General features: G+C 38.7%; 1 protein-coding gene across 11 annotated transcripts in view; it reads left to right on the top strand.

Annotated features, from left to right (window-relative positions):
• The window catches only part of CD163 (CD163 molecule), a 32,232-nt gene extending 17,660 nt beyond the window's left edge, over nt 1-14,572 (top strand). Inside the window, exons 7-17 of one of the 11 annotated variants that reach the window (XM_047742479.1) lie at nt 3,630-3,944; nt 4,044-4,358; nt 4,739-4,831; nt 4,913-5,227; nt 6,366-6,686; nt 7,848-8,156; nt 8,518-8,553; nt 8,736-8,843; nt 10,048-10,158; nt 10,984-11,117; nt 13,893-14,572. In XM_047742479.1, coding sequence (XP_047598435.1) covers nt 3,630-3,944; nt 4,044-4,358; nt 4,739-4,831; nt 4,913-5,227; nt 6,366-6,686; nt 7,848-8,156; nt 8,518-8,553; nt 8,736-8,843; nt 10,048-10,158; nt 10,984-11,060 — 2,000 coding nt within the window. In that variant the 3' untranslated portion in view covers nt 11,061-11,117; nt 13,893-14,572. Of the gene's footprint in view, nt 1-3,629; nt 4,359-4,738; nt 4,832-4,912; nt 5,228-6,365; nt 6,687-7,847; nt 8,157-8,517; nt 8,554-8,735; nt 8,844-10,047; nt 10,159-10,983; nt 11,118-13,597; nt 13,632-13,892 lie in introns of all 11 variants that reach the window. The other 10 variants (XM_047742476.1, XM_047742474.1, XM_047742470.1 and 7 more) reach the window with 10 other exon arrangements.
• Nucleotides 14,573-18,529: the final 3,957 nt, after the last annotated feature.

Raw genomic sequence — 18,529 nt, 5'->3', positions numbered from 1 at the left:
AGGGGATCATATGTGTGCTAGCTAATGAGATCTTAGAGGAATTTCATGCCCAGATAATGGTTTAACAAGAAGAAATTAAGGACTCAACTCAAGAGTCTTTCATTATTTGTGGGGTAGAGGAATCATATCTGTTTTAAACTTGGAGCTGTGTTTAGAAAGCGATGTGTTCTTCGACCTACATTTGAGTAGAAACTTGCTTTGTTCAGATTTAATGGATAAGTGGTGAAATCTTCACAAGCTGGGGTATTTTATACTGCGGCAATACAGCATATAGTCAGATCTGAAACGTTTCAGAAACTTGCACGTGCTGATAGGAAATCTGTGTCATGCTGAGACTAACATCAAGGGAATTAGTGCTGTTTGACAGCAGGCATTTCTAAAAGACGTATGCCCTTCAGATGGTCCTTCAAATGCACTTCCTTTCTTTAAAAATTAATTAAAGGAAATAGTTTATATCTTCCAAATAATTTGAATCATCTCTGAGAATGTCAAAAGAAACTCCTATTTATCTTGAGAATTGTATTTGGCAAAGAGTGTTCTTAAAACCTGAGCCCCATATCTTTAGCTTTATTTCTTTTCTTTTTTAAGATTTTATTTACTTATTTGACAGAGAGAGAGAGATCACAGGTAGGCAGAGAGGCAGGCAGAGGGAGAGGGAAAAGCAGGCTCCCTGCTGAGCAGAGAGCCCGATGCAGGGCTTGACCTGAGATCATGACCTGAGCTGAAGGCAGAGGCTTGACCCACTGAGCACCCAGGTGCCCCTAGCTTTATTTCTGGTGTGCCTTTTCTTTACATTTTAAATCCCATCCATACCAAATTATTCATAATTCCTCAATTATGCCATATTTCAGGACTATAGCCTTTATTTTTAAAATATTTTATTTATTTATTTATTTGAGAGAGGGAGAGCAGGGGAGGGGCAGAGGGAGAGAGAGAGAGAGAATCTCAAGCAGATTCCCCACTGAGCACAGAACCCCACGCAGGGCTCAATTTCACGACCCTGAGATCATAACCTGAGCTAAAGTCAAGAGTAGGACACTTAACCAACTGAGCCACCTGGGTGCCCCTATGACTATGTCCTTTAAATGTGGATCTACAATTGCTTACTTGGCAAACTCCTGATCTTTTTATTTCCAAACTCAGCTCAAATTTATAGCATTCTCTATAGTTTTCCTGCAAAGCCTCAAACAGAGCTGATGACTCCTTCATTTACTAGTTTCATATCTAACATATTTTTTTAGTTTGGGACTCATCATTTTTTTTTTAATATTTTATTTGAGAGAGAAAAAGAGAGATAGCATGAGGTGGGGGGGATGATAGCATGAGGTGGGGGGGATGATAGCATGAGGGTGGGGGGAAGGGAAGAGGGAGATGCAGACTTCCAGGCAGAACCTGATGTGGGGCTCGAACCCAGAACCCTGAGATCATGACCTGAGCCACAGGCAGACGTTTTATCGAAGGAGCCACCCAGGCACCCCTGGACTCATCATTATTTGAACATATATATCTTCTGCTCACCTGTGTGTTTTTGAGGGAGAGGATGATCATTGAGAAATTGAGCAGCCCTGGAAAGAAGTAGCTTTTTCCCAGGTACATAGGTTAGGAAATACACTGTAAGTGTAGAGCCACGCAAACATGGCATGACCAGGCCTCTTTAAGGTTGGAGCATCAGGTATGATTGATAAAGTAATAGACATGAGAGCTTTAAAAGTGACAGCATAAAGTATTTTAAAGCATGCTAAGAAATTAGTGTTTATCATCTCTAATTTTAATACACAGGTGACATTGGAGAATCTTCCAAAGCTCTCTCTGCTTCAATTTCCTCAAAAGAAAAGTGGTGATTATAATTCCTGCTCCACAGGAATCACACAGCAAGTGATCAATACATGTTCATTGCTATGATTTTGATTACTATTATTATTATTAGTAGTAGTAGTATCTATTTTTACTGATGGACTAAACTGTGATAGAATTTTTAGCCCACCCAAATGCCTAAAACATTGTAGGTCCTTAATACTATTTGGTGAAAGGATGAATTATTACATAAATAGTAAAGAAATGTTGAATTGCCTTGAAGACAAAGAAATCATGTGAAATACTTGAGCATAATAACATGTGTGGGCATGACATAGATTCATTAGAAAGATGGCTTAGAAACAAGATAACAGGATTGCTTAGGACACCATTACAAGGGTCTACATGATATATGAAGACAAAAAAAAAAAGACAAATTACATGAAAGTAGTAGCAACAGGGGCACCTACCTGGGTGGCTCAGTCAGTTAATGGTCCAACTTTTGGCTCGGGTCATGATCTCAGGGTCACGAGAAGGAGCCCTATGATGTGAGCTGTGCTCAGCGGGAGGTCAGCTTGAGATTCTCTCTCTCCTCCTTCTGTCCCGCCCCCGGCTCGTGCTTTCTCTCCCTCCCTCTCTCTAAAATAAATAAATGAATCTTAAAAGAAAAAGCAGTAGCCACAAATAAGGAGGAGAAATATACTGGAGGACTGCCAGACCTTGGTGATATTCCACATGAGCTGTGTATTGAGAGGGTCAGGATTCTAGGCTCTGGAACATCCTGTCTGCCTTCAAATCCTGGCCCTTCAGGAACTCCCTGTGTGACCACAGCAAGTTACTATACCTCTCTGTTTTCATTTCCCTGTTTGTAAAATTGGAATGATACTAAAAAATTCTCCCCTGAGGAGATTGTAAAGATTAGGTGAAATAATGTTTGTTCAATATTTAGTAAAGTGCCAAAAATAAATTAGGTGCTCATTTAATGTTCTTATTGTCATTATCATTATCATTTCTGAGATAAAGAAGTGAGATAAAGAAGTGGTTCGATTTTTAAGTGATTCTAATTTGGTCTGGATGTCATTAGTTGAGTAAAGAATATTGTGGTCCGGTCAGTAAAATAATTCATTCAATTTTGAACACCTTATGTGCCAAATGTCCAAGTAGATATGCTTATGAATATAAATTTAAAGAGAAACATATAAATGAAAAATATTTATTGGCAGTTAAGAGAAGGTGAGGGAGTTGAGTACAACATTTTGGTCAGGGAATTCATGAAAGGTTCTGGTAAAGTATTGTCAGAGGGGAAGGAGGAGAAAATGGGAGAAAGGAGTATCTCATGTATCAAGTTAACACATATCAAAGAGAAGAAAAAATCCCATGTTCAGTTTGAAAACAGGAAGTATATTGCAACACTATATTTAAAACCATTCAAAAAGGTTGGGGCCAACACCAGACAGCAGCGGGTAGAGAAATGAATATAGGCTAAAAAATAAAAAAAGAAGATATATATATATATATACATATGTGTATATATATATATATAAAATCTATGGTCTCCAGTGTTATGAATAATGTACACAAAATATTAAAAAGAAAGAGTTATCACGTTTCTAGGAATGATTGATGCCAAGAACCAAAGTTCTAAAATTCTCTCAGATGAATTGGTCCAGTGAGGAATGAAGACATCTAGAATATGCTAGGCCAATTCCAGGCAGAAAAGCCAAGGTGAACAAGTATGGAAAATCATTAAACACCCCAGCCTCCCCTTTCCATTTCCATCATGAAGGAAAATCGAAGAATCATGTCATTTCTCACTGTCATTTCTCATTCTTCAGCCCACAGGGAACCCAGACTGGTTGGAGGAGAAGTTCCCTGCTCTGGGCGTGTGGAAGTGAAACATGGTGACAGGTGGGGCACCATCTGTGACTCTGACTTCTCTCTGGAAGCTGCCAGTGTGCTGTGCAGAGAGTTACAGTGCGGCACAGTCATCTCCATCCTAGGGGGAGCTCATTTTGGAGAAGGAAATGGACAGATCTGGGCTGAAGAATTCCAGTGTGAGGGCCAGGAGTCCCACCTTTCGCTCTGCTCAGTAGCCTCCCGGCCCGATGGGACTTGTAGCCACAGCAGGGATGTTGGAGTCGTCTGCTCAAGTGAGACCCAGAGAACATGTTGCAGTTGTTCCTGTACTGTGAGGAGGGCGGGATTAGGTAATTGCAGACATCTTTTTAAAAGCCCTATTCCCCTTCCAGGATACACAGAAGTCCGCTTGGTGAATGGCAAGTCCCAATGTGAGGGAAGAGTGGAACTCAAGATACTTGGAAACTGGGGATCCCTCTGCAACTCTCACTGGGACATGGAAGATGCCCATGTTTTGTGCCAGCAGCTCAAATGTGGAGTTGCCCTTTCTACCCCAGGAGGAGTGCATTTTGGGAAAGGAAGTGGTCAGATCTGGAGGCACATGTTTCACTGCACGGGGACTGAGTGGCACATGGGAGATTGTCCTGTCACTGCTCTGGGTGCATCACTGTGCTCCGTTGGGCAAGTGGCCTCTGTAATCTGCTCAGGTAAGAGGATGACGGACCCCCGGTGATGAACCTTTCTCATGGTGGTGAGCCGTCAGAGCCAGTATACTTATAGGGACAAAGAACAAAAGAGAAAGAGCATGATCTATTTTAAGAGATCATGAGAAGTGTGCCAGAACGGTAACCTCATGTGTCTTTTTAGAGGAAAAGTACACTTAGTTTTCACAAAACTCATAATTACCTATCTGGTGCTTACCATGTACCTGCCCTTCTCAAAGCATTCCCAACCTGGTTGACCCACCACTATCTCCTCTCTCTAGAGCTCTTTGTTCTCAGCTCGTCTGTCTTACACTCTATCGGGTCTCCCTTCCACACCCTAACTTCTTTGTATCTTGTGTGACTGAGCAGTTTGGTGTTTTCAGGAAATCAGAGTCAGACCCTATCCCCGTGCAACTCCTCATCTCCGGACACAACGAGATCTACCACTCCAGAAGAAAGTGGTGTCACTTGCATAGGTGAGAATCAGTGACCAATCTATAAAAATGATCTCCATCCTTATGAAGGTGTTTCATTAACATTTTATTTTCTCTTTCCAGGGAGTGGTCAACTTCGCCTGGTAAACGGAGGCGGTCGCTGTGCGGGGAGAATAGAGGTCTACCACGAGGGCTCCTGGGGCACCATCTGTGATGACAGCTGGGACCTGAGTGATGCCCACGTGGTGTGCAGACAGCTGGGCTGTGGAATGGCCATTAATGCCACTGGCTCTGCCCATTTTGGGGAAGGAGCAGGGCCCATCTGGCTGGATGAGATGAACTGCAACGGAAAAGAATCTCACATTTGGCAATGCCGATCACATGGCTGGGGACGGCACAACTGCAGGCATAAGGAGGATGCAGGAGTCATCTGCTCGGGTGAGTTCTGTGCTGAAGTTCTGGTCACAATTACTCAAGAAGGACTGAGGAGGAGCCAAGGGGAGTAAGGGATACTGGACTGAGAGAATTCCCTAAAAAGCAGGTTTAGAGGGAACTATTGCTTGAGTCAGGGTCCCAAAGTGTCGATTTGATTAATTAGTTAATGCTACCCCAAGTGCAAGGTAGTATAACATCAGAAAGAGAAAAATACAGAACTAGGCTTGCCTATCATGAACATGACAACAAAACCAAAATCAAGAACTTTTATGAATATATATAGAACTATATTCAGCACACCACTTGTATCACTGTATAATGTAGATTAGAAGGGACAAGAAGAAATAAATCCAGCACTACTTCCATAGGGCAAAAGATAATCACCATTCCCAAGTAATTTTCCATGATAGGCAAATGAAACTTACTTGTCATAGGAGCAAAAATTATCATAAGAGCCCACTGCTTTTATTCTGTATACATGGCAAGCCTTAAAAACTATTGTGAAGTTGAAAACTGTACTCAGTGGTGATATATTGGGACAAACAGAAATATGACTTTGTTACTTAAGGAAGTGAAAAATTTTATATGCCGGAAGTGATTTGATATCATTTGCATTTAATGACATGAACTGGTAGAGGACATACGCAGCCAACTACAAAGAGTCAGAAAAGGAAATGTTTCATTTTAAGGTGATGTGCACAACATTGGTTTTAGTGTCTGAGTATCTCACTAAATTTTAACTATCAAGAGACCTGCAAAAAAATTAATGAAATAAGTTTCTTGAGGCTAAAATTGCAGTAATTTGGGGAGAAAAATCCAGGATATGCGATTGATATAAAAGGCTCTGAGCCCTTGATTAAGATTTAGAAATCAATTTAGAATCATTGGTGGCCTTCTAAAGAGGTCCCTAAGCACAAAACCCAATACCAGAACACCATAAGCTATTTATAGAACCATACTATATTTAGTGTAAAACATACTACGTTTTACCAAATTCTACTAAATCATCTAGAAGTTACTAAAGAATTACTAATAATTGACATGTTGTACCTATTTTTAAAGCCATTCTCACCTTAAAGGGAGGGAGCCCTGTGAATCTTCAGAGAAGATGTGAAACCACTAACTCTGTATTTCACCCCAGAGTTCATGTCTCTGAGACTGATCGATGAAACCACCAGACACAGCTGTGCAGGGCGTCTGGAAGTTTTTTACAATGGAGCTTGGGGCAGCGTTGGCAAGAGTGGGATGTCTGCAACCACCGTGGAGGTGGTATGCAGGCAGCTGGGCTGCGCGGACAGAGGAGACATCATTCCCGCATCTTTAGACAAGCCAACATCCAGGCACATGTGGGTGGACAATGTCCAATGTCCGAAAGGACCAGACACGCTATGGCAGTGCCCATCTGCTCCATGGAAACAGAGAGTGGCCAGACCTTCAGAGGAGACCTGGATCACATGTGCCGGTGAGTAGCCTCTGGCTGATATGAGAATTCCATTTTGTAATTCCACGATCATCTTCTGATCTCATTTAGTAGGAATGAATAACATCTGCTACCTATTCTACCCAGTTGGCATAATTGGTTTCATTTAATTTGGCTTATAGGTATTCAGGATCACGGATTAGTTGTCCAAAAAGCATTACACTTCCCATGGTCTTCTTGAAAGTTTTTATTTAATTGCTTTCTCAGAGAACACATGAGGAGAAGAAAATAAATAATTCAGTAGTTGACTATTGAACGGTCTACCTTACCATTCTCACTTTTCTTTCAAATATTATCTTGCTTTACTAACGGAAGAAGAGAAGCAGTCAAAAAGATCAGTCCTGAAGTATTTTGCCGTTCTCCATCTTCTTACACTGGAAGAGGTTTTTCACATACCTGGCAGTCTCCTAAATCATTTTCTTTTTGAGAAAATTAACATTATACTGTGTTAACTTCATTTATTTCACATTTCCTGAGTCACACTAATGTTCTTTTCTTTAAAAAAATTATTTATTTATTTGAGAGAAAGGGGGAGAGCAAGCAGGAGAGAAAAAGAGGGAAAAGGAGAGAGAGCACGCACCAGGCAGGGAGAGGCAGAGGAAGAGGGAGAAGCAGTTTCCCTACTGGTTAAGGAGCCCAACTCAGGGTTCGGTCACAAGACTCTGGGATCATGACCTGAGCTGAAAGCAGACACCTAACCAACGATGGAGCCACCCAGGTGCCCCCAAACTAATGTTCTTATGTCCAGGATGAAATACACCCAGTTTGCTGAAAGAACATAGGCTTTCATAAAGGACAAATTTTGTTAAAAGTATATTATTTTTAAAAGCAATTTTTTAAAAAAGATTTTATTTATTTATTTATTTGACAGAAAGAGTCACAGCAAGAGAGGGAACACAAGCAGGGGGAGTGGGAGAGGGAGAAGCCGGCTTCCCACTGAGCAGGGAGCCCGATGGGGGTCATGATCCCAGAATCCTGGGATCATGACCTGAGCAGAGGGCAGACACTTAAAGACTGAGCCACCCAGGTGCCCCTTAAAATAAAAAAGATTTAAAAAGATTTTTTCAAATCTGTCTTTTCTTCTGTAACCTCTTAGAAGTTTTTATATTCTCAGAACTGATCTAGGTGTCTGTGATTTTTCAGACAAGATAAGACTTCAAGAAGGAAACTCTAATTGTTCTGGACGTGTGGAGCTCTGGCACGGAGGTTCCTGGGGAACAGTGTGTGACGACTCCTGGGACCTTGAAGATGCGCAGGTGGTGTGTCGACAGCTGGGCTGTGGCCCAGCCTTAGAGGCACTAAAAGAGGCAGCGTTCGGTCAGGGGACTGGGCCCATCTGGCTCAATGAAGTGGCATGCAAAGGAAATGAGTCTTCCTTGTGGGATTGTCCTGCTAGACCCTGGGGACACAGTGACTGTGGGCACAAGGAAGATGCTGCTGTGAGATGCTCAGGTGAGTGCCAGGAGTCTGGAGTAAGCTTGGAATCTCGGGCAGCAACAAGGGAGTGGGCATTAAGTGCCTTGTGTCAAGACTAGACACCTCAACACAGGGTTCTGGTGGGGAAAGAGGGATGATGTTTCAATCCAAGGAACCATGAGAATATTTGTTCTTACTCATTGGCTTTCACCAAGGAAAAGCATATGACTTACATGTCTCTCTGCACAGAAGGAGTAAAGGATAAGGGGACCCTAGTTTTAGGTGGGAAGGAGTAGGTTACTTGGTTGAGAGGCACCAAAGACTCACACCAAAAAATAGAAATATTTGTTCTACGCATTACTCCCCAGACTGAGTCTCCTTCTCTTTTCTCCTACAGAAATTGCCATGGCCCAAAGATCATCAAATGCTGGAGGTATAATCGTGGGGTTTATGAGCATGGGTCCAATTGTCTGCATTATTTAGAATCTTTTTTGTTAAGAGACTTTGGATCAGAAGTCATTCTGAGGATTGGGAAGCTTACTTCAGCCATCCTGTACCAGGGACCTCAGTCTCTCAGCTAAGACGTTATTTCTCGTGGTGCTTTCTTGCACTTAGGTCGCTCATCCCTTGTTGCGTTGGGGATCCTTGGCGTCATTGTGTTGGCCTTTCTCGTTGCTCTCCTCTTGTGGATTCAGAGGCGAAGACAGCAACAGCTGCTTACAGGTCTGACCCAAGCTATGGTCTTTCTAATGTCTCAATGGGATGAGAAGATTCTTGGGATAAAATACATATTATCGGCAATAGATACACCTATTAAAAGCAAGTGTACACATATTAGACTCAAGCATCAATAGCCAAAAGGATGAAACCTAGAAGAGGTTCAAGTAGTTTCTCCAAAAAAGGAAACAAGATTTCAGAGGAGAAAGGGGTTTGGGTTGGTTGATGATTCCTGAACTCTAGCTGTATGTTTAAGTAGGCCACTATAGAATTGGTAGTTTCAGATGAATATGCTTATATGGTTTAGGAGGAATCCTTTATTTCCCAAATATTTATTTGCTCTTACTATATACTTAGTACTCATTTTACTGTTTGTTTAAGCAGTGTACCAGGCTCTGAGGTATAGGCATCAATAGTCAAGTGTTTGAGTAGTCATGGGATTTCAAGTCTAGCAGAAGAGATACATATGCAAACAATAAGGCACCTTGTAGTATTACCTGTTCATGGGAATAAGGAACAAAAGTGGCGCAGAGAAGACAGTAATTAACCAGGGCATGGAGAGAATTGGAGGCTTCGAGACATTTTGATAATCAAGTTCAAAGAACTGGGTAAAGTGCATTATAGGGAAAGAGAAAAATACATACAAATGCAGAGAAGCCACCTGCCATTTTGAGGGGAAGTAAAAGTTGAGTTCAAGGAAAGAAGCTACAATAAGACTGTAGAAGGATGGGGAACAAAGGATGAATCATGTACTTTATGGTAAGAAGATGACTAGTCAAAGAGTATTATGTGGTAGAGGGGTGAAATAGTCCAGCTGCTTTTTAGAACGTTCTGTTTGATGACAGGATGTGTGAGGGGCTATAGGAGTAGCATTTTGAAATAGTTGGCATGAAGATGAAAAGGACTTGATAGCACGGAGAAGAGAGGATGGATAGGTTTCCTAGAGATTTTTTTTTTTTTTAAAGCTCCGAGTTAGAGAAGACTGCCACCTGGTTGAGGGAAGAAACTGGGGTGGCATATGATGACAGTAGGGGTGGTTTGGCCTCACCCGGCTGCCTTTGAGTTTGTAACATTATAAGAGAAAAGTTTGGCCTTAGAAGGGATGGAAAAAGACAAGGGCATGGATAAAGATTGAGTATGTGTGCACTGTTGGGAAAAAGCCGTGGTAGGGAGGGCAAGTTTTATTATGATCTGTTGATCCCTAACCTAGGACCTCTGTTGTCAGTTTCCTTGAGAGGAGAGAATTTGGTTCACCAAGTTCAATACCGGGAGATGAATTCTTGCCTGAAAGCAGATGATCTGGATGTGCTGACTTCCTCAGGTCTGTGGGTTCTTTGAGGGTCTACAGCCCTGGGGTTCAGACCAGTAGCTACAATCGCAGCTGAGGCATTGTACTTTGCATAGCAATGGATGAAATCTCAAACATGTCATTGAAGCTTATGATGCATATAAGGAATAAAAGCAGGAACGAACTACAAGTGATTATTAGAGAACATAAAAGCTGCAATCATGCAATATGGCTTAGAGGTCTATGATTTTTTCTGGTGGAGGTACAAAGAACAATGCAAGTAGAATATTATGACTCAGACTTCATCTTACTGAACAAATTAATCTAAAAGGTTTCACTTTTCACTTCTCTTTCACACTTCCTTCCATTCTCACTTCCTGCTCCTTTCCATTCTCTAACTTGATATTTATGATATTTTCCCCTAAAAATCTAAAAGCTTAAAGTTCCTATATCTTTTTCCCATAGAAGCCAGCACTCTTTCCCATTACATTATACAGGTTTCTTTGTCCTCCAACTTCTGTTTAGCACCAATGGACTACTTCTGCCTCTGGGCAGCCTAATTCTTCTGGGTTGGAAGAAATAGCCCAACACCCACTTACTCCACGAAGGCTCAACACCTTCTCCGTATTCCTTACCTTCTGGGAAGGCCCTGCCTCCCTTCTTCAATCCAAGGGACTTGGTATTTGCTGCAACTATGTTAGGAAAACATATTTACGGCATGGAAAAGACTTCCTGTGCTCTGTAAATCACACATTTGTCTTCCTAATTGTGAGCAATGGGCTTAAATGTTCAAAGAGGTGTTATGACACTTGGGGGGAGGTCTGATTTATTTCCCAGTAATTATTTTCTTCTTTTCAGAAAATCCCAATGATTCAGATGATTTTAATGATGCTGAGCTAATTTCTGTGTCTAAATCTCTTCCTGTTTCCGGATGAAAAAGAAGACCATTCTGAGGTACACTGAAAAGAAAAATGGGACTTAAACCCAGGAAGGTGAGTGAGGAGAAATTATTCAATGTTGTTCAAAACAGGTACATGTTTTTGAAAATTGAGAACTCCTCTGGTATTTTTAAAAAAGAATGTATATACACATATTTCCATACATATGTGTATATATTTATGTATGTATATCTATATTTAGAATATATAACAGCTCTTTATAAATGTGGCTCTCATCCAACTCTTTGTTATACATTATTATTTTTAAAGATTTATTTACTTATTTGAGAGAGAGAGTGGGGAGAGGCAGAAGGGGTAGGGAGAGGGAGAGAATTCCAAGCAGACTCCTGACTGAGCAGGGATCCCGACTTGGGGTTTGATCCCACGACCCTGAGATCATGATCTGAGTTGAAATCAAGAGTCAGATGCTCAGGGGCGCCTGGGTGGCTCAGTGGGTTAAGCCGCTGCCTTCGGCTCAGGTCATGATCTCAGGGTCCTGGGATCGAGTCCCGCATCGGGCTCTCTGCTCAGCGGGGAGCCTGCTTCCCTCTCTCTCTCTCTCTCTCTGCCTGCCTCTCCATCTACTTGTGATCTCTCTGTCAAATAAATAGATAAAATCTTTAAAAAAAAAAAGAGTCAGATGCTCAATCGACTGAGGCACCCAGGTGCCCCAACTCTTAGTTATATATTTTGAGCAATAACAATGGTACATCATGGAGTTGAGGAGAAACTGGGTACATTTATAGGATTAAATCTTTTCAAGATATTGTAATGGTCATTTTGTGAAAGAGAAAAGACTTATGTCAACACTTGTATAATGCATGTTATGGTAAAGGTAGTACAAGATGCCATAAGAACACAGAAAGTTTTCCTAAGAAATTGGGGGAGATTCTGAAGATGTGATATTCAAGACAAGCATCAAATGATTGAAAGACAATTTCAGGGCAAGGACATAGCATGTACAAACTATGGAGGCATAGAAAAGAACCACATCTTTGGGGAACAGTAAGAAGTTTTTCTTTCAAAAACATGTATTGAATTGGGGTGCCTGGCTGGCTTGGTCAGCAGAGCAGGCATTTCTTGCTCTCAGGTCTGTACGTTTGAGCCCCACATGGGGTGTAGAGATTACTTAAAAATAAAGATCTTAAAAGATATGTATTGATCATATTTACAGTAACAAGTGGTGTTCTGAGCACTGAAGACACATAAATAAAAGATACTACTGACAAAGACATGATTGTTTAAAGTAAATCCCAAGAGAGAGGAAATGGTGAGAATCTAAGCTTGAAAAGGCCGCATAGAGCTCCATCATGAATGGCCTTGTTTTGTAGTTCACATTCATGTTTTATTTAAGGGACTGTTAGGGAGGCAGTGGGCTTTGAACGATTAAGCTGGGGCAAGACAAATTCAGATTTGCATTTTATAATTTGCTTTCATGTGGAAAGTATAACAGAAGAAAATAGTGAATAGACGAGGAATTTGTTAAGTTATATGTCAAAAAGAAAAGATGGTGAAATGAGGTAGTGGATATATTTTCCTTTAAAAAAAAAACAATTTGGAGGACTATATATTTACAAATGATATATACCGAGGTATGGGGTTTTTTTTTGCATTTTTTGGTAGATATAATAAGTATGAATTGAGATACAGGATTAAAGTTGGAATTCTTAAAACTATAAATGCAAAGTGTTAAATTATACATATACACATACACACATAGAAGGTAATAAATGGTATATAGCATGAAAGGGATAAATATACATATACATCCATCTTAATATATATCTTAACAATTATTAAAGGATAACATCTGATGATGGATCATCACTGGGTAAAGCTATGAAAAGACAACTCACACAGAAGTAATTTCAAGTGACAAATAGACCTTTATAAATTCTCAAATTCACCACTATATCCGGGCAATTCAAGTTACCATTAACACTGAGGTGTCACTTTGAGTAAATCAGACTGCCAAACATTTAAAACAGCACCACTATTTATTGCTGGTGGGAATACAGGGAAAATCATAATTTCAAAACATTGTTATTGGAAATGGGAGGTGTGGTAGCCTTTGCAGAAAGCAATCTGGAAATGTCTAGAAAACATTTTTTTAAATGTTCCACAAATCCTTTCATGCAAAATTCTACCCCTGAGAATTTCTTCCATACAGATGAAGCCACTAGTGTGTAAGAACTTGTATGTAAGGATTCCTATTTACGTCATTGTTAGTAGTGGCAAAAAACTGGAAACAGAATGAGTATCAGTGAGCTGATGGCTAGAAAATTATGGTAGGGCCAACTGAAAAAGGAAGAATCATCCTCAAAAATGCAGCATCATTCCATTTATGGGCTCATGTTATCAGATATAATTAAATGTTTATACCTATAAGAGTATATGTGTATATATGTATATGGAAACATTAAATATCAAACTTTGCTAGATTAGGACTATAATAGACTTATGATTTATAATCTTGAACATATGAATATTATTCTGATGTAATGAATAAGGATTAAACTATTTTTTCCTTGAAGAGGAATCATGGCTGAGTCACTGATTCAGAATCAGGTGGGGGTACTTTTAAAAATGGCATTTTGGGGTGCCTTCTTCATTCTATGAGCTAGAAATAATTCTCATGCATGGTGAAATCTGCAAATCATTGCTTTCAAGTTTTCTGTTCAGGGAAGTAGTAAGCTTTTTAATACATGTGAGTCTGTGTGTGTGTTTGGTGTGGGAATGTGTGTGTGCTATAACACATCATACTACAACATAGTTCTATGTAAGTGTGCATAAAGAGGAAAATAACAGTTTTTCTATTTATGGTTTCAGTTCAGCCTTGAAGACCCCATGATGAAGACCTGAACAATGGAATGGAGCAAGAATCCACCTGGTTCACTGAGGATTCCAATACATTCTTTGTCTCCTAGTGTCCCAAAGACTGCTGCTGAATTTATAAAAATTAAATTGGTGAATGTGACTAGAAACTGTTTATAAGAATTTCAAGGGGATTAAATAAAAAGGAATATTGCTGATTTGAATTTGTCTTAACTTCCTGCTCTTGATTTTATGAATTTCTGAGTAGGCTTTCTGACTTTTTAAGGGTTTCATAAATATAACATGATGTCTTTTTGTTTGTGTTTCCATTTGCATATAATATATATGTTTTCTACTTTGGTTTAAATAATAATTTTCTTCTTATTACAAAATCAAAACAAATTTGTTTTATTTTTCAGTTTTTTTAAGAAAGGGAAAGTTAATGATTATTGAAAGGTTAATAATATATTGTTACCTCTACAAGGCATGAATATCATCAGTTCTTAATTGCTTTTTGTTATTGTAATTCTCGTCACTGACAAAATATGCACAGCAACGCCTGGTAAAGGCTCACTTCCTTGTTCCTTAGGACAGTGTAACTAAAACTGAAATGAATGTGTAAATTACATCTTTTCTATATAAATGTTAAGTTATCATAATGAAATTTCATATTTTATTAAAATCATGTATCCATATTTTATGTATTTTTTATTGTGTTATGTTAGTCACTATACAGTACATCATTAGTTTTTGATGTAACGTTCCATGATTCATTGTTTGCTTATAACAGTGCTCCATGCAATCCATGCTCTCCTTAGTACCTATCACCAGGCTAACCCATCCCCCACCCCTAGAAAATAACATTTTTTTTAAAGATTTTATTTATTTATTTGAGAGAGAAGGAGTAGGGAGAGGGGCAAAAGGAGAGTGAGAAACAGACTCGCCATCTAGTAGGGAACCTGACTTGGGACTAATCCCAGGATCATGACCTGAGAGGAAGCTGGATACTTAACTGACTAAGCTACCCAGGTGCCAGAGATGATGACATTTAAAGAAAGACTTAACAACAGTTCAACACTAAGCTTAGAGTCTGTTGTTAAATATCCCCATGTTAGATGCAAATTGAATTTTAGCCCTGTCTCAGTTTTCTGGTATTGCCTACACTCTTTTCTGGCATTTAGAGCTTCAAAGCCACTATCTTGTAGAACCATGACATTTAGCTCACTTCCCATTTCTTTCTTTCCTCTTGTCAATTTTAGACATATCCTTGACATAAATTAATTTAATCATTTAGTTATTTACTCTTTTATTCAACAATATTTACTAAGCACCTACTATTTGTCAGGCATTGTGCATTAAATACCCAATTATATGCCATGCCCTAGTCCCCTAATTACAAGTCAGGTCATATATATATATATATATATATAATATCAGATAATATATATAAAATATGTATCAAATTATAGGATAGACTTGTAGGAACCCCACCTATATAATAATTAACATAAATATTTATGTACATGTCTTAAGATAATATGTAATATGAATAGAATCTCTACCTATATTTAGATTTATTTTACCAAAATAATGTTTGAGACATCAACTGTTAAAACACTTATTAATAAACTAGTAGGAGGTAAATGAAAATTATGATGGTATTTTCAGAATTTTCACAATTTTTTGAGAGAGTATTAATAGTAATGCCCCCTCCCCCTTCTGTTGCTCATCATGTCCCTTGGATGGTGAAATTCTAATCCATGTAATAATAGTTAACATATGGTGCTTACTATGTGCCAGAGACTACTTTAAATGTTTTATATGAGTTAACAAGTAAATCCTCACAATAATTTGAAAGAGGTTGTAATACCCATTTTAGATTTGGGAAAACTGAAGGACAAATCAAGTAACTTGCCTTAAAAGCATGCAACTAGTGAGTGAGAGAGCTGAAATTTGAGCCAGATAATCTGGTTCTAGAGGCCATGCTCCTACCTATCATATGATATATACCAACTTTCAAAGTGAAATTCAGTTTATATGGAGTGAAGACATTTCCAACTTTCATTGTCTTATAATACCCACTTAAGTGCAATTTGGGATACTGATACTGTTTGTAGAGAAACTGTTTGCTTTGATGAAACAGGGCAAGAATAGAGTATTAGCCACCTCAACAGAGAAAAGAACCAAATCTTTATTAGCAAATTGTCCTCTCAACTTTTGCCTATGTCTCTCTGCTCCAAATCTAGCTTTCTCGAGATGCTCAAATGCTCTCATTTTTCATGTCTGTATTACTTGGCCACTGAAATCACCTAGTTATAAAATAATATTCTTTGAATTTTAGGGACACCTGGGTGGCTCAGTCGTTAGCCATCTGCCTTTGGCTCAGGTCATAATCCCAGGGTCCTGGGATTGAACCCGGCATCAGGCTCCCTGCTCAGCAGGCAGCCTGCTTCTCCCTTTCCCACTCCTCCTTCTTGTGTTCCCTTTCTCACCGTCTCTCTCTCTCTGTCAAATAAATAAGTAAAATCTTTAAAAATAATAACACCCTAATTTTAAAAGCAGCAAGAGAATAGGAAGCAGTTATATACAAGGGAAACCCCATAAATCTATCAGCTGATTTTTCAGCACAAACTTTGCAGGCCAGAAGAGAGTGGCATGATAGATCCAAAGTGCTGAAAGGAAAAAATCTACAGCACAAAGTACTCTATCCAGTAAGGGTATCATTCAGAATAGAAGGAGAGATCAAGAGTTTCCCAAACAAAAGCTAAAGGAATTCATCACCACTAATCTAGCCCTATGAGAAACGTTAAAGGGGACTCTTTAAGTGGAAAAGAAAGACCACGAGTACGAGTAAGAAAAGCAGGAAGTAAAAAAGTAGTAAAATTAAGTATACCTATAAAAATCAGTCAAGGCACAGGCAAGACCTCGGTATCAAGTACCTTGTAGATCCTCTTTAGCATATGAAAGTTCTATTGAAACCTCCCTTTCCCTTACCTTCCTCCAACCGCATTGTACATAACCTCCCATCCCTCACAACCTGGGGCAGCTCTTCCTGCTGCTGCTTCCCAGTGCTTTAATAAACCACCATTTTGCACCAAAAAAAAAAAAATCAGTCAAGGGATTCTCAAAATAAAGTGATGTAAAGTATGACATCTTACAAGTAAAACATGGTGGGTAGAGCAGTAAAGAATGGGTTCAAACTTAAGTGACCATCAACTTAATATAGACTGCTATATACATAAGATGTTATATGCAAACTGAACAGTAACCACAAATCAAAAACCAGTAATAGGTATGCAAAAACAAAGAGAAAGGAATCCAAGTCTATCATTGAAGAAAACTAGCAAACCATGAGAGAAGAGAGCAAGAGAACAAAGAAACAGAGGACTACAAAAACAACCACAAAACAAGTAACAAATGACAATAAGAACATACCTATCAATAATTAGTTTAAACATAAATGGACTAAATGTTCCAATTAAAAGACATAGGGTGATGAAATGGATAAAAGAAAAAAAGACATATCTATATCCTGCCTACAAGAGACTCATTTCAGACCTAAAGATACATGCAGATTGAAAGTGAAAGAATGGAAAAGCATTTATCTTTCAAATGGAAGTGAAAAGAAAGCTGGGGTGGCAATACGTATATTGGACAAAATAGACTTTAAAACAGACTGTAACAAGAGATAAAAGGGACACTACATAATCATAAAAGGGCAATCCAACAGGAAGATATAACAATTATAAATATTTTGCACTGGACATGGGAGCACTGAAATACATAAAGCAGCTAATAATAAGCATAAAGGAAGTAATTGAAAATAATACATTAATAGAAGGAGATTTTAACACTCCACTTACATTAATGGGTAGATCATCCAAACAGAAAATCAACAAGGAAATAATAGTTTTTAATAATGCATCAGACCAAATGGATCTAACAGATATCTTCAGAAAAATACATCCCCAAAACAGCTGAACACATATTCTTTACAAGTGCATGTGAAACGTTCTCCAGAATAGGTCACATATTAGGCCACAAACAAGTCTCAAAAAGGTTGAAGTAATACTATGCATCTTTTCTGACCACAATGCCATGAAACTACAAATCAACCACAAGAAATAAATCTGGAAAGAACACAAATGCATGGAGGTTAAATGCTACATGGTACTAAACAATGAGTAGATAAGCCAAGAAATCATAGAGGAAATTTTAAAAATACATGAAGACAAATAAAAATGAAACACAACAGTTCAAAATCTTTAGAATGCCACAAAAGCTGTTCTAAGAGGAAAATTTGTAGCAATATGAGACTACCTCAAAAATCAAGAAAAATCTCAAATAAAAAATCTAACTTTATACCAACAGATCAATGAAATCTGGTTCTTTGAAAATATCAACAAAATCAATAAAACTTTGGCTAGATTCATCATTAAAAAAAAACAGAGAGAGGACTCAATAAACAAAATCAGGACTGAAAGGGGAGAAATAACAACTGATGTCACAGAAATACAAAAGATTTTAAGAGAATATTATGAAAAATTATATGCCAACAAACTGCACAACTTAGAAGAAATGTATCAATTCCTAGAAGCATATAACCTTCCAAAACTAAATCAAGAAGAAATAGAAAATTTGAACAGACCAAT

This window comes from Lutra lutra, chromosome 8, assembly GCF_902655055.1.
Source record: "Lutra lutra chromosome 8, mLutLut1.2, whole genome shotgun sequence".
Lineage (NCBI taxonomy): Eukaryota > Metazoa > Chordata > Mammalia > Carnivora > Mustelidae > Lutra > Lutra lutra.
This window is presented reverse-complemented; position numbering and strand designations above follow the sequence as displayed.